This window comes from Heterodontus francisci, chromosome 5 (genome assembly GCF_036365525.1).
Source record: "Heterodontus francisci isolate sHetFra1 chromosome 5, sHetFra1.hap1, whole genome shotgun sequence".
NCBI classification, from domain to species: domain Eukaryota; kingdom Metazoa; phylum Chordata; class Chondrichthyes; order Heterodontiformes; family Heterodontidae; genus Heterodontus; species Heterodontus francisci.
Genome location: NC_090375.1, coordinates 98,771,246 through 98,796,396, shown reverse-complemented (window position 1 = coordinate 98,796,396; position 25,151 = coordinate 98,771,246). Strand labels below are relative to the sequence as shown.

Below are 25,151 nucleotides of genomic sequence, written 5' to 3'. Positions count from 1 at the left end.
TGCGTGTGTTTTCTCCGGGTGCTCCGGTTTCCTCCCACAAGCCAAAAGACTTGCAGGTTGATAGGTAAATTGGCCATTATAAAAAAATTGTCACTAGTATAGGTAGGTGGGAGGGAAATATAGGGACAGGTGGGGATGTTTGGTAGGAATATGGGATTAGTGTAGGATTAGTATAAATGGGTGGTTGATGTTTGGCACAGACTCGGTGGGCCGAAGGGCCTGTTTCAGTGCTGTATCTCTAATCTAATCTAAATCTAATCTAATCTGTTAATGTTCCCCATTTATAGCGCTAGATACCAAGATGAATAAATGCTTAGGCTTGACTGTAATGTGGAAGATTCCATACTCTACAGTATATAAGTGTGGGATGTATAAAGGACATTGATTTACAGGTCCCGCTTTGAAGTGAATCTCATCTTGTCCCTCCCTAAAATCACCCTGGCTCTTCCCTTATTTTGTAGAAAGTGTACTGGTAATTTTGTGTATTTAAATTGCAGCATTAGGACTACCCTAATCTTGGCAGTATTTTGTGGATAAAGTTGCTGGATTCTTTCTGCTCCCTGTGCTGTAATATGATCCTAGTTATGGTCTGATTGGATGCTCAGACCGACTTAAACTTGCCCAGACCCCACTCACTCTTTCAGTTCAGATTCTGCAGCTCCAGGCACGGCAGTGCTCTGATCTCTCTCAGGATGGGACGCAAATGTTTCCTTTTTGTAACCATTTTCTTTCTTCTCTTCCTTGAACTCTCCTCCTGCCCAAGCCGATGTCTGTGCTTCAGAACCACTGTCCGCTGTATGCACTTGATGCTGGATCATATCCCCAAAGTAGCACCGCAGACTGTTATCCTGTAAGTGCAGAATTTTTAGAACTGTTTTGAAAGTTTGTTACCCAAGCTGAGTTCAGTTAACTTCTGACTTGTTATGGTAATCATGCAGTCTAAGGAACTATTAAGTCTGAAGTGCAATTACTTTTATGAAGTGGGCCAAATTAATCTCAGGAATTAATTCAAAGCTTGTTATGTGCTGCTGAAAAGTTTTAGTTTTACCTCTGTTTTGAAAGCTATCTGCTGTAACATCTCTGATTTTTCCATAATATAACTGATGTTAAGTGACTGCTTTGAAATGAATGGAGAAGTACGAGAAGGATGCCAATAAGATGAAATGCCAGTTTATTGGCACCTGCTGAGATTTTTTGGGTTATTTCTTGCACAGTTAATGTTGTATGTGAAAAGAGCTGCAGAATTAGTTTGTAGTGAACTGATGGAAGCTAGATTATTTCATCTTGTGAACTGAATAAGACAAAACTACAGTGTTTGGATTAGTCCTATATAAATATTACCTCCAGTTGATTTCAGTTTACTGAAAATATGTTTTACTAAGTAAGGCAAAAATATTCTTAAAACTATCTGCAGAAAGGCATAGTCATTGTCTGGAAATTGTCAAGTATTTTCTGAAAATTGTGGAGAAATTGTACTTTATTTGCTAATGGCTTAAATTACAAACCCCTCTTAAATAATAATAACTTCTGGACATGCTAGGGGTTAATTTATTATTCTGTAAGGGTACCTTGATATTTGGAAGTGCAGCTTTCTGGAAATATTGATGAGTTCTGAAAAATGAATATATTATGTGCTGGAGGGATTCTGGAACTGTGGTCTGGAATCACACTCGTTCTGAGTGAAGTTTTCATCTGCCCCTTTTGTGAGTTTTAGTAAACTCAGCGGAATGACCCGTTTCCTATATTTTGGAATTGAAAATCATAGCTATAGTTGTATAAAAATCATTTTTCTCAACAACTTTAAAATGAGAGTATATTGGGCTTGGGACCAGAGCAGACATGGTTGAGCTATTACTACCCTCTAATAGCAATAATTTATGCAGCATAGTTTGTGCTGGAGTGAGGCCAGTGGGGACTCCACCCCACTCAGAAATGAACCTTTTGTTTTGTAAGCATCTCAGATTAATATCAGCCTGGGTGGTACACAATCGCATCCTACTAAATCTATTGCTATGGATGTTGCATAAGTGTCGTATAAACAAGCTCCTGGTCTTACGTGGGACGAAGCTTTGATGTGCTCTGTAAGCCTGGGAAACAGAAAACTTTTGTTGCACTTTATGTCACTGTACACTCATCCTTCTCCACCCCAGCACAGCTGGAATGAAGAGCTCTGCTCTGCAGGGGAGTAAATGCCACTGATCCCATATCCTACTTACCTTATATTGTTGGTTCTGATAGCACAGATGCTATTAGAGGCACTTCCTGAGTGTATTTGACATATCAGAAGCAGTTTTGCTGCATGCCTGTGGAGGGGAAGTGTTGTTGGTAACAAAAGTAACTCACTGCCATTGCTGGAACTTGCTGTCAGGATCACCATTTTACTTTTTATTGCTGACGGGTTGATCTTTCAGCCTCCAGCACAGACCACCAATGAGCTTTTTGACATGGTAAGAAGTGCACTGTAAGAACAGTTGAAAACATCAAGTTAACGCAAATTACATCACATGTAATGTGATGACAAAAACAAGTCCTGAAAATTGTGCAATTTCTTCATTGTGTCTTAATCTACACCCTGATAAAGGTCAAACTTGCACATAGGATAAGAATTGCACAGCTAGTGGACCTTCACAAGGAGAAGCCTTTAACTAATTTTAAGTGCATTTAGCACATTAACCTTTGTACCTACTCAGGTGGGACGAGGTGCACACCATAGAATATATGATAATATTTAGATATTGTTTGATTTGTAGCTTACGTTACATCAACTAGTCCAGGATGATACCAAAGGTGCAGGTACCAAGGCCTCAAAGAAGTGGAAGCTGCAGAACAAGGGAGCATAAATATAAGTTAGTTAGCCACTAACAGATTAAATGAAGACCTTAGGGGAAAATTCTTTACACAGAGAGTGGTGAGAATGTGGAACTTGCTACCACATGGAGTGGTTCAAGTCTATAGTTATGAATCATTTGCAGGAAGGCTTGATGGATATATGAGAGAGAAATCATGGAGGGATAAGACTGGAAGGAGGCTGATGTGGAGTATAAACTCTGGCATAGACCAGTCAGGCCGAATGGCCTGTTACTGTGCTATAAGTTTGATATATGTAATTGTAAGATGCAGGGCAGAGGTCCAGTGCACTTAAAGCCCATCATTGGTTGTCATTGATCAAGTGTTTAGCAGGCCTAGGCTTGATTTGATTTATTTAGAAAATGCTCATGGACAACCTTAAGTGAAGTATTCAAAGTCCTAATGAAAGATCACTGTTTAACACTCTGTGGGTCTCAGGATGACAGGTTTTCCATTAGTACATGCATGAAAAAATAGAGGAGCAGTTGAGAGATACAGTAATGTCAGTGGCTATTCTTTATCATCAGGTAACCATGCACAAGATGCCTTCCTAAGTTAGAGGAGTATTTAGAAATAAGGCATAGATACACCAATACAATGCAGAAATTCACAAATCTCTTTACACAAAAATAGCAGATAAACATAACGGGCCAAATTTTGCTGAAAAAAAACTGTGTCTGATCAACACTTGCCATTATTAATGCACTGTGATGGAAACTACACCTGCCAAAATAAGGCATATTAATTTTATCATATGGAACATTATTTTTGAGCTGTTACTGGACTTGAAATAACTTGTTTAAAAAAACCACAACAGTGGCTGAAAACATGGCTGCACATTTTGATTCTAAAAGACAGTTGCATGAAGAAGACAATGGGAGTACTCCCTGATTCAGTTAGCCAAATGGATTTTATCCATAGTGATGATCAAGAGACATTGCGAGTCATTGAGCCAGCATCCCACCCCCCAATGAGAGTGTTTGGTTAGCTTGAAGGAATCCACAAATCTCACAGGCGAGGCTGCTCTAAACAAAGTGCTAGTCACATGACTAACCTGCTGGCCAATCTGGAGTTTTTGGAATTGTGCCTGACACAGAACAGTTTTGGAAGAGACAGCAACTGAACTTCCAGAAAAGAGCACCTATCTGTCTGTCTCTCTCTCTCTCACACGCAAAGTTCCAAGGACCCACGGAAGTAACTCAAGCCTCAAGACAGAAGACCAGCGAAATGAATTTGAAAGTATGCACTGGGCCCCAATGAGAACTGCAAGACTTCAAATACTTTACATCCAATCCAGAACCAGTAACTAAATTCCATATACTGCTTCAATCTTTCCCCATTGATTCTTTCTTCTTTTCTGCCTCCAGTTGTGTGTGTGTTTATTGCATATACATGCTAGCATGGTCACATTGTGTTTTTATAGTAGTTTTAACTGAATTAGTGTTTTAAAGTTAATAAACTTACACCTTTCTTGTTTAAATCCGAGAAAACATGTCTGGTTGATTTCTTTGCCATTCCAATTAGAGAGCAGTGAGCAAGGATTCAATGAGGGGAACTAAAACACGGCGTTTTAAAAATTAAACCTTGTTACGGCCAAACCAGGAAAAGGCTGAGAGGGAAGCTCTAGACCCCTGCCTCACCTGGTTGTAACAGCACAAATTGGCCAGCAACTTCTGGCAAGAAAGAGTTATTCTGTGAATTACCAATCGGAACATTCACCAAATCTGAATTGGTGTGCAGTGCTCTAGTCCCATTATAACCTCCTCCCTGCACAATTCAGCAGTAGTTTCCCTTGTTTGCAATTTTACAAGGCCTTAACAAAGATTTTTTCTTATTCTTTCATATATTGTTCAATGGGAGCAAGGTTTAGTAAGAACAGAATAGTTCAAACATTTTATAGTCTTATTCATCTATTATTCATAGATGTTTTTCTGTGCAGTGGTAAATATATCAGAGACCCTCATCAGTGTACTTTATAACAGGGGTGTTTAACTTGTAGTCTGAGGGCTATTTGCAGCTGCTGTCAATTGGCTCTCAAAGTCCGAACACCTGAGCCCCCGGTTATGCTTATTTCTTACTTGCTAGTTTGTTCTGTTTGAATTTTGTGGCACTGGAGGATAAAAAAGAACTATTTCTAATGCTATTGCCCTATTAGTGGATAGATCCTAATTCAGAATTAATGGCAACTTGGAGCTAAAATTTATACAATAGAATTCCACTGGGGCTGCCCTGATCATCTGCCATAAGTTTGGAGGAAGTGCAGCAGAAAGCTGAGAGAAATGGCAAACGGCTGTTAACACTATTTCTCTGAAGTTTCTGCTGAGGTTGGAGCAAGAGATTGGGACAATCCCTGCAGAAATCACAGATGTATATACCACTCCATAAGCCTCATGTTACACACCTATGTAGCTCAGGGAGGCAAATGTATGAACACGCTTGCTTTGTAGCATTTAATATACTGTAATTGAGTGATCTCCTGGACTAGTTTATCCCCTCACAAATTGGCCAAGGATTTTATCTGCTTTTTCACCTCTCCCAGGAGATCACGTGGTTTCAAGTCGGCTGGGGTGTGTATATATTGTGATATACAATTGTGTGGGGCAGGCTGGATGGATCAGATGGTCTTTTCCTGTCTGTCATTGTATGTTTGTAACAATTCAGGAGCAAAGACTTCTTTAATAATTCAGCTGCAGCTACCAATCTACCAAGAATTCAAGCACAGTGTCCTGAAATTGTAGCTGTGAGATATAATAGTGATAGTTAAAATGTGTTTGTAGTTTTACAGTCAATGCCACCACGGAATTTTTCTATTAATTTAAATGGTACTACTTTGGGTTCTAATTTTGAAGTGAAGGTATAATTATAAGAAAGTACAATTTATCGTTCACTATGGAGGGCCACAATGTTATTTCTCAGTTCGACCTAAGAAAGTGTTGTGCAGTAGATTCCAAACAAATACATATAGGTAAGCCATACATAGAATTCCAATGCACAATAATCCTAACTCAAACACTATAAAATTCCAGATCCAAGAATACTGTAACCATGATCCAAAAATAACATTTCTTGACAAATATGTTATTCATTAGGATTTAACTATAACAAGATCTAAACACTTGAGGAATTTTCCCAAGCAAGTGGAGGTGGGTTTGCTTGCATGCAGGGAGTTACATCCCTGAAATTGATGTTGGGTTGGGATCCCAAAACCACCTTGCACTCCTCTGAGGGGCTGGATTGAAGGCGAGCGGGGAAACATTTTGGATCTGTTGGGTAAGTTTTTAAAGGAATTAAAAAGCTATTTAAGAACTGTTTCAACACTCATTTCTGGATTTCCCAGTGAGGGGACCTTTTTGCTGACATATCAGCCACTTTCTAGGGTTACTGAGTAAGTACACAGTGGGAGGAGCTTCTTAAGCAAAACTGACAAGCTGGGAAGGCTCTCATCAGTTGCACTGAAGCACTCTAACCATGGCCATTGCGAGACTGCTGTTCAAAGCACTCTCAGCGAGTGCTTTCACTGCTTGACAGATGATTGCCAACTTCTTGGAAGGCAATTCACCTGTCTAGCACTTCACTCACCTTCAGTTGCAATTCCCTGCTGTCAGCCCTCACCACCACATGGGAGTAGCTTATGCAGTTCCACATTTTACCTCTGCTGAGATTCAGGATCAGAGGCCATACCTCCACCAGCATGCAGCACCAATTGCCTTCTCCACAAGACAGGTGGAATGGACACCAAGATCCAGCTGGAAGAACGCAAGACCCCTGACACAGGATCTACAGGCAGAGGATCAGGTCTCTCAAAATGTCTGATCATCAGAACCTCAGGAGTTTCAGTCTCTCACAGCAGGTCATTGCTGACATCTGCAGCCTCCTAGAAAAAGACCTCCTTCCCAGTGGAGCAGGTGGGCATGCATTGCCACATAGACAACAAGATGCCTGTCACTGTCGGGCCACCCCACCCTAAGCCCCCAACTCCACCCCCATCCCCCACCACCAACCATCTCCCCCCCCATCCTCCCCTACTGGGTCTCTGCCTCTCACTAAATTGATTTCTCTCTGCAAGGGGAGAAAGCAGAGAAGTGTGAGTGTTCATAATGGCTTGTGTTGAGAGAGGAAGGAAGGACAACATATTGGAGGGTGAATATGATTCATGGGTGTGTGAGGACAATAGGCTGAGGGTCAGTGTGAGTGTTGTTCAGATAGGGATGCGAGGTGCCTCCAGAGAGAGGAATGAGTGGAGATGCAAGATGTCTTGTCCTGAGGAGTGCTGTTCAGGAGAATGCTGTGAAAGTCAGAGTGTGGGGTTTGACACCTGAAATTGTTATGCCACACATCTGTCTTGCCCTCCTGAGGTCCAGGACACTCTTGCTTTACTGTCTCCAGATTGGAGGGAGCACACTCCTGCTGTTGACTTCCTCAGTCACTTCCATCCATGCCTGCTTAGTTGGATGGGTTGTTCTCTTCCTCCTGTCCTTTGGAGAGCTCACCTCACTGCAGCCCCTCAGATCTTGTAGCAGGACCTCCAGGTGAGAAAACCGGGAACTGTCTTCTCAGGTCTCCCCTCCATTCCTCTGGTTGCTGCAGCCTCAAAAATCCAATTGTTGGTGACTCATGCCATGGCTCCTTTAATTAGAAATTCTTCCATTGACAGGATGAATGTGCGATGGCACATCGATGCCACCTGCCTTTCGTAATTGGCCAGGAAACCCGGAGATGGGATGGTAATGCTGTAGCTGAGTTAAAGTGCCACAGCAAAGCCCGGCCATTAGTAAATTGGGTTCCCAACCCAAAAATTGTCCTGCTGTTCCAGTGGGGAGTAAGGCCAGAAGATTCCGCCCTTAATTAGCTACTACATATTATTTATTTAACATCTAGTCTAATGATGGCCATGAAACCATTGTCGATTGTTGTAAAAAAAACCCATCTGGTTCACTAATGTCCTTCAGGGAAGGAAATCTTCTGTCCTTACCTGGTCTGGCCTACATGTGACTCCAGACCCACAGCAATGTGGTTAACTCTTACATGCCCTCTGAAATGGCCTAGCAAGCCACTCAGTTGTATCTAACTGCTACGAAGTCAATGAAAAGGAATAAAACCGGACAGACCACCCGGCATCGACCTAGGCACCGGAAACGTCAACGGCAAACCCAGCCCTGTGAATCCTGCAAAGTCCTCCTTACTAACGTCTGGGGGCTTGTGCCAAAGTTGGGAGAGCTGTTCCACAGACTAGTCAAGCAACAGCCTGACATAGTCATACTCATGGAATCGTACCTTACAGACAATGTCCCAGACACTGCAATCACTATCCTTGGGTATGTCCTGTCCCACCGGCAGGACAGAACCAGCAGAGGTGGCGGGACAGTGGTCTACAGTAGGGAGGGAGTTGCCCTAGGAGTCCCCAACATCGACTCCGGACCCCATGAAGTCTCATGGCATCAGGTCAAACATGGGCAATGTAACCTCTTACTGATTACCACCTGCCGCCCTCCCTCAGCTGATGAGTCAGTACTCCTCCATGTTGAACACCATTTGGAGGAAGCACTGAGGGTGGCAAGGGCACAAAATGTACTCTGGGTGGGGGACTTCAATGTCCATCAACAAGAGTAGCTCAGTAGCACCACTACTGACCGAGCTGGCCGAGTCCTAAAGGACATAGCTGCTAGACTGGGTTTGCGGCAGGTGGTGGGGGAACCAACAGGAGGGAAAAACATACTTGACCTTGTCCTCACCAATCTGCCTGCTGCAGCTGTTTCTATCCATGACTGTATTGGTTGGAGTGACCACCGCACAGTCCTTGTGGAGACGAAGTCCTGCCTTCACATTGAGGATACCGTCCATCGTGTTGTGTGGCACTATCACCGTGCTAAATGGGATAGATTTCGAACAGATCTAGCAATGCAAAACTGGGCATCCATGAGGTGCTGTGGGCCATCAGCAGCAGCAGAATTGTACTCAACCACAATCTGTAACCTCATGGCCCGGCATATCCCCCATTCTACCATTACCATGAAGCCAGGAGACCAACCCTGGTTCAATGAAGAGTGCAGGAGGGCATGTCAGGAGTAGCACCAGGCATACCTCAAAATGAGGTATCAACCTGGTGAAGCTACAACACAGGACTACTTGCATGCCAAACTGCAGAAGCAGCATGCAATAGACAGAGCTAAGTGATCCCATAACCAACAGATCAGATCTAAGCTCTGCAGTCCTGCCACATCCAGTTGTGAATGGTGGTGGACAATTAAACAACTAACTGGAGGAGGTGGCTCCACAAATATCCCCATCCTCAATGATGGGGGAGCCCAGCACATCAGTCGAAAGATAAGGCTGAAGCATTTGCAACAATCTTCAGCCAGAAGTGCCGAGTTGATGATCTATCTCGGCCCCCTCCTGAAGTCCCCAGCATTACAGATGTCAGAGAGATGCCAGGGCGGCACAGTGGCGCAGTGGTTAGCACCGCAGCCTCACAGCTGCAAGGACCCGGGTTCGATTCTGGGTACTGCCTGTGCGGAGTTTGCAAGTTCTCCCTGTGACCGCGTGGGTTTTCGCCGGGTGCTCCGGTTTCCTCCCACAGCCAAAGACTTGCAGGTGATAGGTAAATTGGCCATTGTAAATTGCCCCTAGTGTAGGTAGGTGGTAGGGAATATGGGATTACTGTAGGGTTAGTATAAATGGGTGGTTGTTGGTCAGCACAGACTCAGTGGGCTGAAGGGCCTGTTTCAGTGCTGTATCTCTGAATAAAAATAAATAAACTTCAGCCAATTCGATTCACTCCGCATGATATCAAGAAACGACTGAAGGCACTGGATACTGCAAAGGCTATGGGTCCTGACAATATTCCAGCAATAGTACTGAAGACCTGTGCTCCAGACCTTGCCGCACCCCTAGCCAAGCTGTTTCAGTAAAGCTACAACTTTGGCATCTACCCGCCAATGTAGAAAATTGCCCAGGTACATCCTGTACAGCCAATAACCGCCCCATCAGTCTACTCTCAATCATCAATAAAGTGATGGAAGGTGTCATCAACAGTGCTCAGTTTGGGTTCCGCCAGGGCCACTCAGCTCCTGACCTCATTACAGCCTTGGTTCAAACATGGACAAAAGTGAACTCAAGAGGTGAGGTGAGAGTGACTGCCCTTGACATCAAGGCAGCATTTGACCGAGTGTGGCATCAAGGAGCCCTAGCAAAACTGGACTCAATGGGAAACAGGGGGAAAACTCTCTGCTGGTTGGAGTCATACCTAGCACAAAGGAAGATGGCTGTGGTTGTTGGAGGTCAATCATCTGAGCTGCAGGAGTTCCTCAGGGTAATGTCCTAGGCCCAACCATCTTTAGCAGCTTCATCAATAACCTTCCTTCAGACATAAGGTCAGAAGTGGGGATGTTCGCTGATGATTGCACAATGTTCCGCACCATTCGCAACTCCTCAAATACTGAAGCAGTCAGTGTAAAAATGCAGCAAGACCTGAACAATATCCAGGCTTGGGCTGATAAGTGACAAGTAACATTTGTGCCACACAAGTGCCAGGTAATGACCATCTCCAACAAGAGAGAATCTGACCATCTCCCCTTGACATTCAATGGCATTACCATCGCTGAATCCCCCACTATCAACATCCTAGGGGCTACCATTGACCAGAAACTGAACTGGAGTAGTCATATAAATACCGTGGCTACAAGAGCAGGTCAGAGGCTAGGAATCCAGCGGTGAGTAACTCACCTCCTGATTCCCCAAAGCCTACAAGGCACAAGTCAAGAGTGTGATGGAATACTCTCCACTTGCCTGGATGGGTGCAGCTCCAACAACACTCAAGAAACTCGACATCATCCAGAACAAAGCAGCCCGCTTGATTGGCATACCATCTACAAACATTCACTCCCTCCACCACAGACACACAGTGGCAGCAGTGTGTACCATCTGCAAGATTCACTGCAGCAACGCACCAAGGCTCCTTCAACAGCACCTTCCAAACCCGTGACATCTACCACCTCGAAGGACAAGAGCAGCAGATGCGTGGGAACATCATCACCTGCAATTTCCCCTCCAAGTCACACACCATCCTGACTTGGAACTATATCGCCGTTCCTTCATTGTCACTGGTTCAAAATCCTGGAACTCCCTTCCTAACAGCACTGTGGGTGTACCAACTCACATGGACTGCAGCGGTTCGAGAAGGCAGCTCACCACAACCTTCTCAAGGGCAATTGGGGATGGGCAATAAATGCTGGCATAGCCAGTGATGCCCACACCCCATGAATGAATTAAAAAAAAATCTATTTATGCCAATAAGATTACATACATATATTTGTAAAGTTACTGTATTACACAATACATATAGGAGGATACATCAGTATTTTGGGAGAATGGATGACTATATTAGGATTTCTGGCATGGATTATAAATTTGCAGGGGCAGTGTACTTTTAAGTGATGAATCAATTTGTTTAGTTATGAGCCCTTAGGATTATTTGAGCTATGGTTGTGGGCAAGTAAATAATGGGATTCTGCCTGCAGGGATTGGCAGTTTTACAGTATTAGCTCATCACTTCTAGCTTGGGGTGTAGGACTGCAATTAATTTATTGTTCTTCCCATGTTGATCTACTTTTCCTTTGGGGTGGAAGTGGGGAAGGCTGCAGTGTGGGAGGTTGGATTTCTGTTTGTTGGAAAGAAAATACTAGCCTGGGCCTCCAGGAAGGTGCTCTGGACTACCTGCTTCTTCTTGAACTGCAGCAGAAGCCATGCATCACCTCTTCCTACTGGCATATTTTGCTTTGGGAAGGGTTATGCACGTTAGGGGGAGGGAGAGAAGAATAGTACCTTTTTGTAACTAATGATGCATAGAGAGACAGAAAGATATTACTATATCTGAAACTTGAATTAATATAACAAATACATTCAAAGTACAGTCCCAGTGCTTATAGCAGGCACTTTAGTGTCCATGCAGTTTTCCCACTATACATGGTGACTGCTGTAATCAAGAATTTTGTTTTAAAAGCTGGTTTCTGCTAAATAGTTTGCTCACGGCACAGGTTTCAATTTTACTTTCAAAATAGAGAAATTGTTATATTGCTGTTATGACAAATATTGAAGAAAAAGTTTGTGTTTTCCAATTATGTTGACTGCACCATATTCATGTTTTTGTAAGCAAATTGAGTCACTAAAAAGTACCTTGAAAATGAAAAGACTATCAGTTCTAAATAAAAGGCACATTTCTGACCAGTGGTAAGAGATGAATTTCCAAATCCATCACAGATCTTTTCTCAGAACACTGAGTCCAGCAAACCATATTAGCTACAGTTTATGCCATGACGGAATGCTGCCTTTGTGGGAAATGTTCTTGGCTATTTTCCCATTAGTTTAATACATAATATGATTATGTACATTATGTCAGACTACATCATTATGTCATTTGCACGTGGCATTATTGTGCAGGAAATGAAGCAGACCCTTCTATAAGAGATGTGCCAAACATTGTTTTCACGCTGATTTGAACTGGTCATTGCTAATCCAATTGACATGGATGGTTTTCATAGGTCCAGGGTAATCAGCTTATTTTTGTCTGCATATTTCATCAGTTACGAGGAATGCTATTAATACAATTGTACTTTAAGGACTACAGCTATTCAGACATGGATTTATTTCTATCTATTCAAATGCAAAACTGCTGGCTTGTAAGAAAATTTTGGACTGAATTTGCATCTTTATACACATAATGGGCTAAATTTTCCTAGCCCCGTGGTGGCAGGTATGGAGTGGGGAGGGGAGCGGTGGAAATAAGGGGAGCCATGTTGGGACTGCTCCCTGACACATGTATTAATTGTGGGGGACTTTAATCTGCATATAGACTGGGACAATCAAATTGGCAACAGTGGTCTAGAAGATGAATTTGTAGAATGCTTTTGTGACAGTTGCTTGGAGCAATATGTTGTTGAACCAACTAGGGATAAAGCTATCTTAGATCTTGTATTCTATAATGAAGCAGGGTTAATAAGCAATGTCATAGTAAAAGATCCGCTGGAAAATAGTGATCATAATGCCATTGAATTTCATGTTAAGTTTGAAAGTGACACATTTCAATCACAAACAAGAATCTTGAAACGATGCCAATTACGAGGGTATGAGGGGAGAACTGGCTAAGGTTAATTGGGTAAATAGACTGGAAGGAATGGCAGTAAATGAACAGTGGGAAACAAATAAAAAAACAATTCAAAGGGTTCAATAAAAGTACATTCTGTTCAAAAACAACTGGTCCAGAAAGACCCATCCGTGGCTCACTTAGGAAGTTAAGGAGAGTATTAGATTAAAAGAAGAGGTTTACAACGTTGAAAAAAATAGCAGCAAATCTGAGGATTGAGAGTGTTTTAGAAATCAGCAAAAGGCCACCAAAAAGTTAATATAAAGGGAAAAAATAAAATATGAGCGTAAACTGGCCAGCAATATAGAAACAGATTGTAAGAGCTTTTATAAGTACATAAAAAGGAAGAGAGTCGCTAAAGTAGACGTTGATCCCTTAGAGGCAGAGACAGGAGAAATCATAATGAGGAAATGGCAGAGGCACTGAACAAATATTTTGTGTCTGTCTTCACAGTAGAAGACGCAAGTTCCATACCAGAAATAGGCAGTAACCTGGGGCTAAAAAGAGTGAGAAAATTAAGGATATCAGTCGTGAAAAAGTATTGGAGAAACTTGAGGGACTAAAATCTGACAAGTCCCCGAGACCAGATGGCCTATATCCTAGGGTTCTAAAAGAGATAACTGCAGAGATAGTGGATGTGCTGGCTATGATTTTCTAGAATTCCTTAGATTCAGGAATGGTCGCATCAGATTGGAAGTTGGCAAATGTTATGCTGCTTTTAAAGAAAGGAGGTAGAGAGAAAACAAGGAACTACAGGCCAGTTAACGTAACATCAGTCATAGGGAAGATGCTGGAAACTATTATTAAGGAAGTCATTTCACTTGAAAAAGCATAGTATAATTAGAACAAGTCAGCATGGTTTTACTAAAGGGAGATCCTGTTTGACAAATTTATTAGAGTTTTTTGAGGATGTAGCTAGTAGGGTAGATAAAGGGGAACCAATAGATGTAGTATACCTGGATTTTCAAAGGGCATTTGATAAGGTGCCACATAAAAGATTAATAGGCAAGATAAGGGCTCATGGTGCTGGGGGTAATATATTCGCATGGATAGAGGATTGGTTAACAGACAGGAAGCAGAGAGTGAGTATAAATGGGGCATTTTCAAGTTGGCAGGCAGTGAATAGTGGGGTGCCACAAGGATCGGTGCTGGTGCTTCTGCTATTTACACTCTATAATAATGACTTGGATGAAGAGATAGAGTTATGTATCTATGTTTGCTGATGATACAAAGCGTGGTGGAAAGGTACGCTGCGGGGAGGATGTAGAGAGGCTGCAAAGAGATATAGACAGGTTAAGTGAGTGGGCAACAAGATGAAAAATGGAGTGTAAGGTAGGGAAGTGTGAAGTTGTTCACTTTGGTCATAAAAATAGAAAAGCAGAATATTTTTTATAAGGTGTGAAACTGGTAAGTGTTGATGTTCAGAGAGACTTGGGGGTACTCGTACAAGGAATGCACAAAGTTAACATGCAGGTGCAGCAGGCTATTAAAAAGGCAAATGGCATGTTGGCCTTTATTGCAAGGGGATTGAAGTACAGGAATAAAGAAGTCTTACTAAAATTGTACAGGGCTTTGGTGAGACCGCACCTGGAATACTGTGTGCAGTTTTGGTCTCCACATTTAAGAAAGGATTTACTTGCATTGGAGGTAGTGCAGCGAAGATTTACTAAATTGGTCCCTGGGATGAAGGGGTTGTCCTATGATGAGAGGCTCAGTAAATTGGGTCTATATTCTCTGGAGTTTCGAAGAATGAGAGGCGGTCTAATTGAGACGTACAAGATTCTGAAAGGGCTTGATAGGGTAGAAGCTGAGAGATTGTTCCCACTGGTCAGGGAATCTAGAACACGGTGGCACAGTCTCAGGATAAGGGGCCAATCTATCAGGACTGAAATGAGGAGAAATGACTGCATTCAAAGGGTTGTGAATCTTTGGAATTCTCTACCCCAGAAGGTTGTGGATGCACTATCATTGAATACATTTAATGCTGGGATAGATAGATTTTATGTCTGGCAGGGAATCAAGGGATATAGGGAGCTGGCAGGAAAGTGGAATTGAAGCCCAAGATCAGCCATGATCGTATTGAACGGTGGAGCAGGCTTAATGGGCCATATGGTCTACTTCTGCTCCTATTTCTTGTGTTCTTCTGTTCTTATTCCTGCCACCAGGGAACTTACCCAGGAAAGGGCAGAGATCTGGATCAGCTGCCCTGTACCACGGAGGCGGGCAACCAATTTACATAGTTAAGGTCCCATTTAGGGGTGATTTTGCAGGCTTAGGCAGATGCCCCCCCTCACCCCCACCCCCTGCTGCATGCAGAGGCTGTTAGTCCAATGGAGGTGATGGCCTCCCTGCAGCAGACCAGGGAGCCATTGGAGCTAGAGACTGCATCCACCAAAGAGGGGGCCATGGGCATGAAAGCAGCCCCCACGTCCCCAACGATCCAACTGGAAGGGTTTCCCCTCCGATCCAAATGGCCTTTCCCCCGAACTTATTAATATAATTTTACGCCTATGATAGCATCTCCATGTTGAGGCATGCTCGAGGTCTCCGACCTGACTCAGCAGTGCACACCGCTCCCAATGGAACTGCTGAGGCTCTAGAGCTCCGACCCTCTGCTTGGGCTGGTAGCACTGGGAGCCTGTCTGCCATCCTTAATTGGAGTGCGGAGGTGGCTAATTAGGAGGCAGCCTCTGAAAATATCATTGAACCGGTCTCTCTGCCAGCAAATGTGGGCTTGGGACCTCCATTTGGTCCCAATGTCGGGGTCCTGAAGCTCACGGGAAAATTCTGCCCAATGTTTTTCAATATGTATGCTGAAGCTAGGCACCATGACCTCGGCTCAAAATTTCTTTCAAACATGACTATGATTACTACATAGTCATGGAACTACACGACATCATATTGTCCAGATTGGAACTCAGGACAAATCTGAACACTTCCCATTATCAATGGTGTTAACTTCTGCTGCATGTAATGCATTATTAGATTAGTTTGTTCTCAGTGGTTTCCAATTTTTTTGGAGAGGGGAGCTATTTTCCTGAGCTCATGGATGTCAGTACCAGAAAAATAAATATTTTGCCACAATCATTGACAACGATAGGTATTTCTGGCCAGGTAAATGGCTATGGATATTACTCCAGCAATGTGCCTTGACTTCAGTTTCAGAGAAGCATTAAAGTTATATTTTCTACCTCACATACCAGACGGCCACATTTTAGAGAGCTTTTTTGGTATAAAACACATGTGCACCAGGAACAAGATTGAGTCTGCCCAAACTCATTTCATTTAGGAGCCATACAGGCATCACCATATCTTTTTGTCCTAACAATGTGGGATGATGTTGAGCCCTGAACCCACAGCTGAAGTACTTTATTGAAAAGAAACAGCCAGGGTTTAACTTACAATTTGAGTCTTCTGACCTGTGCAATGAATGCTGATCAGAAATAGATAACTATTATTATGGTCATTTGAGTGACTACTGTTTTTTTCACATGGTGAACTCAATCTGGAAGTGTGTAGTAGGCCAGTTTTATACTTTGCAGTCACGTTGTGCAATTCAGCTATTAGAAATAGATTAGTATTATTAATTTATTTGCACTTACAGAATATGTGACTGCAACTGGAATCAAAATATATACATTTCATTGTGTTTTCTTTTAATGATTAAGGGCATTTGTTTAATGAGACTCACATTACAGTAGAACTTTTTATTATATTAATATTCTTGGCCGTTATAATGAGGAGGCACAAGGATAAAACATGCTGATGCATTCATTAAGATATAAGAGATTGTTACACAGGAAAAATAGACACATCAACAGACCATTCTCTGGATTAGTCCTGTTGGTATTAGAAAAGGTTAATATACTATTTACAGTATAATGGTTTGATGAGGTCACTTTTCCAGTGTAACAATCTCCAATTGAATTTCTAATGAATGCTCCAGCATGCTTTATACTGGAACAGGGAGAAACACATAATGCCTTGTGCTTTAATCAGCACAAAGCCCTATATTCCAACTTAAAATAGGCCTGAACAGTCATTATAATCATTAGTACATGGGACAGAAGCAAATGTAAAGTAATAGTGGCAGTTTAAGAATTTGAAGTTTGGAACTTCAACCATGTTCTATGAATCTAGGCTTCTATTAAACAGGAATGGTTGTTTACTTGATCAATTAAATTACTTCTTTGTACAGGGAGTCTTGGACAATGAGTTCTACAGTTTTCGAGTATTAATTAGTAGGATGCAGTAATGCAGTTACCTGAAAGATGAAGAGTAAGACATATGTAGATAAAATGTAAAGAAGTGCAATCAATCCGAAGTGTATTGTTTTCCATTTAAAACATCTTTTTGGAAGGTGCACCCTTAAATGGTGACAGTATTCCCATAATGAGAGAGGAGAAATATGATTCTGTGCCAGGACCACATGAGCTGTTTGGAACAACAGTTGTTTCAATATAATGATAGATATCGCAAAACTGAAAATGGGGGCTGAATTTTACGCTGCCCCAGCAGGTCGAATGGTGGTGTGGGGCAGGTGGGGGCGGATGGGGGCAGTGTAAAATTGAGTGGGAGGTTCCGGGAGGCCTTCCCGCCCCTCTCCCGCCTCCAACCAACTTTAAGGCGGTCGGGCAGGTGGGTGGGGGGTTAACGGCCCACCTGCCTGAGGCCAATCAAGGCTTTTAAGCGGCCACTTAACAGTCACTGAAGGGCCCTCGCCCGCTTCCATGGGTATTTTACCCGTGGTAAGCAGGTGTGCTGGGGGGGGGGTTCAATGGTAGTTCCACCCCTGCCTCCTAACCCACCCCCGGGACCCAAGACGCCCCCCTTCCCTCCAAACAACCACCCTTGTCTCGTCGGGGCGTGCCCGATTCTCACGGCGAGGCATCGACAACCTACCTTGGAACCCGGCTCCATGGCATCCGCCTTGGTCAGCTGGGCTGCAGTCCCAGCAGTGGCCACCCTCTGATTGGCCGGCAGCTCACTGAGGCGTGACCTCCTCCCTCAGGCAGGTGGAAGTCCCACCTCGGGACAGTTAAAGCCTGGGAACCCGTAAAATGTGGGTTGGATCCCCGGGCTAGATAGTAGCAGGTTCACCACCGACTTTTACGTTGGTGACAAAGTCCCGTCTGCCTATGGTAAAATCCAGCCCTGGGTGTCTGCTGTCAAATGTTCAGCAGAGTCTCTCATGATTTAATCAAAACCCATCATATCTCTAGTTTCATGTTTGTGCTTTGGGCCAGAGCTGTTCATTTTTCTGTCTATTAACACCCTCTCTGCACTAACGCTTTTGTCTTTCAGCACACCATTAACATACCGTTTTCCTTTGCTTCATGACCTTCTGGTCAGTTATTCTCTGTGACCCTCTGTCCTATCAACACCTTGCCTTTTGTTATCTCTTGCCTCACCCCCACTTTATTTGCTTAAAATCTATTACATTTCTAACATTTGCCAGTTCTGATGAAGGGTCACTGACCTGAAACGTTAACTCTGCTTCTCTCTCCGCAGATGCTGCCAGACCTACTGAATATTTCCAGCATTTCTTGTTTTTATTTCAAATTTCCAGCATCTGCATTATTTTGCTTTTATTATATTGAGATGGTAGCTGTACAGGTGTATCTTCAAGACTGAAATAACACTCAGAATCACATGGTGTGCTACATCATAGTTCTGACATAATTAACGTGATCTTGTAGCCACACCTCTTAAAGGTGTACACACACAGCAATCTATATGGATTTTAAGAAAACGTTTGATAAAGAATCACAAAAAGGCTGATTAACAAAATTGAGGCTCATGGAATAAGAGAGGCAGTGTCAAGTTGGATACAAAATTAGCTTAATGAGAGATAACAGTGAGTTGTGGTAAATGGTTGTCTTTCAGACTGGAGGTATATACTGGAGTTCCCCAAGGGTCAGTGCTGTGACCACTGCTTTTTTTCGCTACATATAAATGACCTGGATCTTGGAATACAGAGGTGAATTTCAAAATTTGCCAATGACACAAAACTTAGATATGTGGCAAACAGTGAGGATATGAACCGCCTGCAACAGGACATAGATAGACTAGCAGAATGGGCAGACAGGTGGCAGATGGAATTTAATACTGACAAGTGTGAGGTGATGCATTTTGACAGAAGGAATAGGGAGAGACAATATATACTTAATGGCACAGTTCCAAAGAGTGTGCAGGAACAAAGGGATCTGGGTGTGGATGCGCATAGATCTTTGAAGGCGGCAGGACATACTGACAGAGTGATTAGCAAAGCCTATGGGATCTTGGGCTTCAAAAATAGAGACATTGAGTACAAAAGCAGGGAAGTTACGGTGAACCTTTATAAAGCTCTGATTAGGCCCCAACTAGAGTATTGCTTCAAGTTCTGGTCACCTTGAGAGGGTCCTTGAGAGGGTGGAGATGAGTTTTACCAGAATGGTTTCAGTGATGGGGCATTTTAGTTACAAAATTAGGTTGAAAAAGCTGGCATTGGTGCTTAGAGCAAAGGAGATTGAGAGGAGATTTAATAGGATTGTACAAGATTATGACAGGCTTAGATAAATTAGACAAGGCAAACTAATTGTACAAGATCTAGGGGATACAGATTGAAGGTTTTGGGCAACAGATGCCGGGAGAATGTGAGAAAGGACTTTGTTACGCAGCGGGTGGCTATGACCCACAAGGGTAGTGGAAGTGGAGACAATCAATGATTTCAAAAGGAAATTGGATGCCCACTTGCAGGTAATAGACTTGCAGGGCTACAGAGATCAAGTGGGGGAGTGGGACTGACTGGGTTGCTCTGTGGAGAGCTGGCATTGACTCAATGGGGCAAATGGCCTCCTTCTGTGCCGTAAATGACTTTTAAGGGGCGTGTTTGATTTTTTTAAGAGCAGGAGGCAAGGCTGCCAATCACAATAGAGTGACCACCTGTTCAAAAGGAAGACTGCAGCTGTTAAGGGAGTACGCTTGTGAGATTTTGGGCCCAGTGGTGATGAAGGGCAATGCCCTCCTCAGGGAGGGTGGAACTCTGAGCAGTAGGAGGGCACAGGAGTGGAAAGACGGGCTGGAAGTCAACAGAGGCCATATCCTCACTATGAGATCTACCGCCAAAGACCTTGCACCTTGTAGCACTGCTTGCCATGCCCTGTCAGGAGCCATCAAAGTCACTGTGACCTTGAACTTCTTCACCTCTAGCTTCTTCCAAGTATCAGCAGCAGACTTTGGTGGCATCTCGCCAATGGCAGTACAACGAGGTGGCTAAGCATTGCTCAGGGCATGAAGGGCTTATGAGGATACCATGAATGTTAGGGATATCCTGATTCAGGAATGTTTCATCTGAGCCTCTCTCACCCAGGTTGAGGGGCATGCCATGGAAGGGAGTCTGAGATACCTGTGCTAACACATGCATGGAAGACGCAGCCTGGAACATCTAAACACTTACCACCAATGAAGGAAGCACATCTGGACAGAGGCTTTGCCCTCACCGTGGAGGATCTGTTATCTCTTTCATCACCTCATGCCACTTTTCCTGTCATGGCAGCAACAAAAGGAGTCCCAGATGTATGACTTAAAGTGTCATCATTTATACAGTGCAAAGAGAGGAAAACAGTAGACAGAGACAGTAAGAGCACACCCAGGTGACCCACTTAGTGCTCTGCACGACCTGGTGGCCTCCTCCTGCCACCCTCCGGGAAGATGACCTCCCTCCTCTCCCTCACAGCCTCCAACATTAGATCCAGGTCAGCTAGTAACTCTGTATCTTTCTAATAATTAACCAATTTCAGCTCTGTGATAAATGTGCTTGGAAGGGACTGAATGCAATACCAGACTTTGCTAGCTATTGCAATAGTTTGACATTGCATCAATCATTGGTCATATAGAAATATCTAAGAAACAAATGGTTTTAAATGTGTCCATTCGTGAAATGCATGTCTTTAGTTAGGAGAAGGGAATTTGTTATGTATGTCATACTATTTATTTTTAATTTTTCTTTTGTTTCTTTCTCATTGAATGCCCATACATAAATAGGAAAATGAAAAACCACAACATATGTCACGTTATACTGCACTACAAAATCATTGTGATACAATATGCCACAACAAGCTTTTACTGAAAATAAAAGTGTACCCCTAGTGAAGTCGTGGACAGCTCTGGAATCCATTTGTTGTGAATGACATCTTCCATTAATTAAACTACATTTTTGTAATTTTCTGCTCCCATTCACACATAGCTCCTACAATGCACTGTAAATGCCCTTCCTTCACCACTGAGAGGATTATAGTAGCTAGCTCTGGTATGAAGTGATACAAGCATGATGGGCTGACCACCTGTGATGAGATTTCCATGCTTCTGTGACAAAGTTAGACTAAATAGACGGAACTTTCAACTAATGGTGGGAGCAAAACAAGGGGATGTTGGATTTGCCACTTGTTACATATCCTGCCCGATTGTCCTTTTCATCTTCCATTTTATGTCCCAGTAAAGTTGAAAGTTCCAACATGTAAGGCCTAGATGCAAAGTAAGGGGTTTTAATCTTGATAATGCATATAGGAAACCCTTTTATTAGCATAGTACTTTATACTGTAATCTCATTCGACAAAGACTTTCAAAACACAAAGCCATTTCTTAATTTAAGGAGAAGGCAAGAAGTCCAAAGTGAGGAAACTTCTGTTGTGCAACAGAAGGGGCAGCGTTTTGTGGAACTCATAGCGTCAACACTGCAGGGTAGATTTTGAGAAGCTATTCTCTTGGCTTGAAGCCTCATTTGACAGGAGCATTGATTAGAGAATCGGGTGTGGAAAGGAAAGGGAGGTTGGAGATGGGTTGGTAGTTTGCAAGGATGTTGTGGTCAACTGTTTTTTTGAGGAGAGGGTTGAAGATGGCAGAGTTAAAGGAGAGAGGACAACACCTGAAGAGAGAGAACCGTTAACAATATCAGCTAACATGGCGACCAGGCGATTTAGTGGGAATACATATCATTGCCTAGATATAGGACTGGATTTTGAACTGGAGGCAGGCTCCCAGTGCCAGCCCAAAAAGGTAGGGGGAACCCCACCTCTGCCTTTTTGTCCCCCCGGAGCAATCATGATGCACTCAATTTTCTAGTGGAAAATTAAGATAGCCACAAATCAGATACACTAACCTCATGACTGATTCTCTTGTGCTCTTGTCGAGTGAAGCTGAGCACAGGCAAATGAGCTTTACATAATTTGTCTGCATGCATTATGGCTACAAGTTGCCCAACACATGGACCCTGTGCAATCACCTTGTATGCTGTATAGTCACTTCCATTTGTGTAAATATGATATTAAAGTAGAAGCATGCAGCATGAATTCTACTTAGTTCAAGTTTATTCTATTATTGCTTTCCTCTTCTTTTGTTTCATAGTCTATTTTAGAGAGTATCAAACAACTGGCTAGTAGACTGATAATGGGAGACAACACTGTACCCGTATTAGTTATTTTGCATATTACAGTAGTTTACAGAGGTTTGAGTATCTTCTGAAGAGAAGAGTGTTGGCACACTGAAATGAGATGCCTATCTTTCAACATATGCTCAGTGTTAAAAAGCATTTGAAAACATTAATGGGAATTATCTGACAGCAAGTGAATGAGCATGAAACTATTAATCTGGAATGTATTAAAGCTCAAGTATATAAACCTTTCCTGTAATAACTCTGCGGTCAGCACAATACTATCAGAAACTGTGAGCTAAAGCTTAACTTCAATACCAAAATGTGGGTGCTAATCTGACAGTTCAATTTTCAAGTTTGGTTTAGTATGCAGTTTGTAGAAATACTTCAATCAGTTATTATTTTTCAAGCCTTTTGAGGTGCAATGTTTGAATTGAATATAAATCACTTTCAGTTAATCTCCTGTTGTGACTTAATATAAAATACGAACATACATACGAACATACGAATTAGGAGCAGGCATAGGCCACTCGGCCCCTTGAGCCTGTTCTGCCATTCAAGAAGATCATGGCCAATCTGATTGTAACCTTAACTCCACATTCCCACCTACCCCCAATAACCTTTCACCCCCTTGCTTATCAAGAATCTATCTGCTTCTGCCTGAAAAATATTCAAAGACTCCACTGCCTTTTGAGGAAGAGAGTTCCAAAGACTCACGACCCCTCTGAGAGGAAAATTTCCTCCTCATTTCTGTCTTAAATTTTAAACAGTGACCCCTAGTTCTAGATTCTCCCACAAGAAGAAGCATCTTTTTCACATCACCCTGTCAAGACCCTTCAGGTCAGGGTCTAAAACAGTTTGAATGGTTGTGTATTGCTGCAGTTCTGATCATTAGCTATTGGTCTTAACTCACTAGTTAATATTTCTCATTTCACTGCTTTAAACATTATTTAATTCAGTCCATTGGATCATGATTCAGAATTGCCGGAAATTATGGCTGGGATTTTACGGGCCCCCCAGAGGCAGGATTGGAGGTGGGAAGGCGGGCACTGAGAATCGTGACGGGTGGCGGGGGCAGGGTGGGGGGAGGCATTGGGTTGGAGGGCCTGTTGCCTCCCTGTCGCCCAGCGATCTTCCCAGGAACAGGAAAGGCAGACAATGGCCTACCTGCCCAGAGGACAATTGAGGCATAAGTGGCCTATTAAGGGCCAACTTCGCGGTGCAGAGAGGACGCCTTGGAAAATGAGGCACCCTCCCTGCGGGCTTGGGGGTGTGGGGGGTCCCTTAGTAGGCAATTTGTGGCCTATGGACAACCCACACTGGGAACTAATTCACCCCCTGGGACTCCAGTCCCCCTGGACTGCAAAACTGAAAAAAGGATTTTCAGTGGACATGGACATCTGCAAATAGCTGAAATTTTTGGATGTTGACTTTTTATGTAAGAAAAGCAAGCAGTTTCAAGGAAGCCAGCCAGCGGTTTTTGACCTCCTCAGAGCAACACTTTGATTGACAGGGGAGACACTATGTCTGCTCATGTGATCGGCTGAGGAAGGTTTACTTTTTTTTGGACCCTTTTAAAAGTTAGTGAGTTGGAGAAAGAGCAGGCATTTGAAATTTTGAAACTTAGACCTGACCTGCCTGGAAACTAGAGGAAAAGACCTCTCTCTGTAAAGGAAACTTGCATCTCTTGAAAAGAAACCCTGTATTTGAAAGATGGCAGATTCCTATTGCTTCCTGCCTCTGAAGAATACCTGCATCCAGTGTGGTTCCTGTTGCCTCCTGTGTTTTAGGAAATCCTGGAACCTGAAGAAAGCTTCTACTGCTATACTGCTGCTGTGAGTCCTAAGCAGACCTGTTGCTACACCTCTGCTGAAAAGCATATGTGAATGCCTACCCATCACAGACTGTTCATCGACCTCGCCTGGAAAGACTTTGAGTGGCATCCAACTATTCAACTCTGGGACACCTCACCCAACCAAAGAATTTCCTACCAGAATGTGACAAATTGATTTATTTTATTATTCCTTCTATTCCTAAGAAACAGCTGTAAAACAAAACCCTTTTTTTCCTGGATAACCTTTTTTTATGTATGTGTGTGTGTATGAAGATTAGGGAAATAAGGAGCTTTCAGACATATAGATTTATCTCATTAGTGATTAAGACTTATTATTTTTTTCCTAATAAATACTTAATGTTGTTGTTGTTTAAAGAAACCTGATTGGTGTGCTTTATTCTGGGGGACAAATTGAGTCTAATTGGCTCTTCGTCGGTAGGTGGGAAAAATTGATTGATACGCTGTGACCCATGGAGAAGTGGGACTGAATTAACAGTGCATTTCTCTCGCCTTGGTTGTAACAATATGTATTCCCACTAAACTACCCCACCTGGTTGCCATGTTCGCTGATATTGTTCATGGTTGTCTCTCTTCAGGTGTTGTCTTCACTCCTTTAAATCTGCCATCTTCAACACTCTCCTCAAAAGAACACTTGACCCCAACATCCTTGCAAACTACCAACCCATCTCCAACCTCCCTTTCCTTTCCAAAGTCTTTGAATATGTTGTCACCTCTCAAACCTGTGCCTGTCTGTCCTGGAACTCCATGTTTCAATCTCTCCAATCAGTTTTTCGCTCTGCCACAGTACAGAAATTACTCTTATCAAAGACACAAATGGCATCCTTTTTTTTATTCGTTCATGGGATGTGAGTATTGCCAGCAAGGCCAGCTTTCGTTGCCCATCCCTAATTGTCCACAAGAAG

At 43.0% G+C, this 25,151-nt stretch overlaps 1 protein-coding gene across 1 annotated transcript in view; it reads left to right on the top strand.

Annotated features, from left to right (window-relative positions):
• The first annotated feature begins 671 nt into the window (after window positions 1–671).
• LOC137369572 (peroxidasin homolog) overlaps window positions 672–25,151 on the top strand; it is a 705,658-nt gene continuing 681,178 nt past the window's right edge. The window contains exon 1 of the mRNA XM_068030861.1: window positions 672–850. Within this exon, the coding sequence (XP_067886962.1) occupies window positions 693–850 (158 nt within the window). The 5' untranslated portion in view covers window positions 672–692. The remainder of the gene's footprint in view (window positions 851–25,151) is intronic.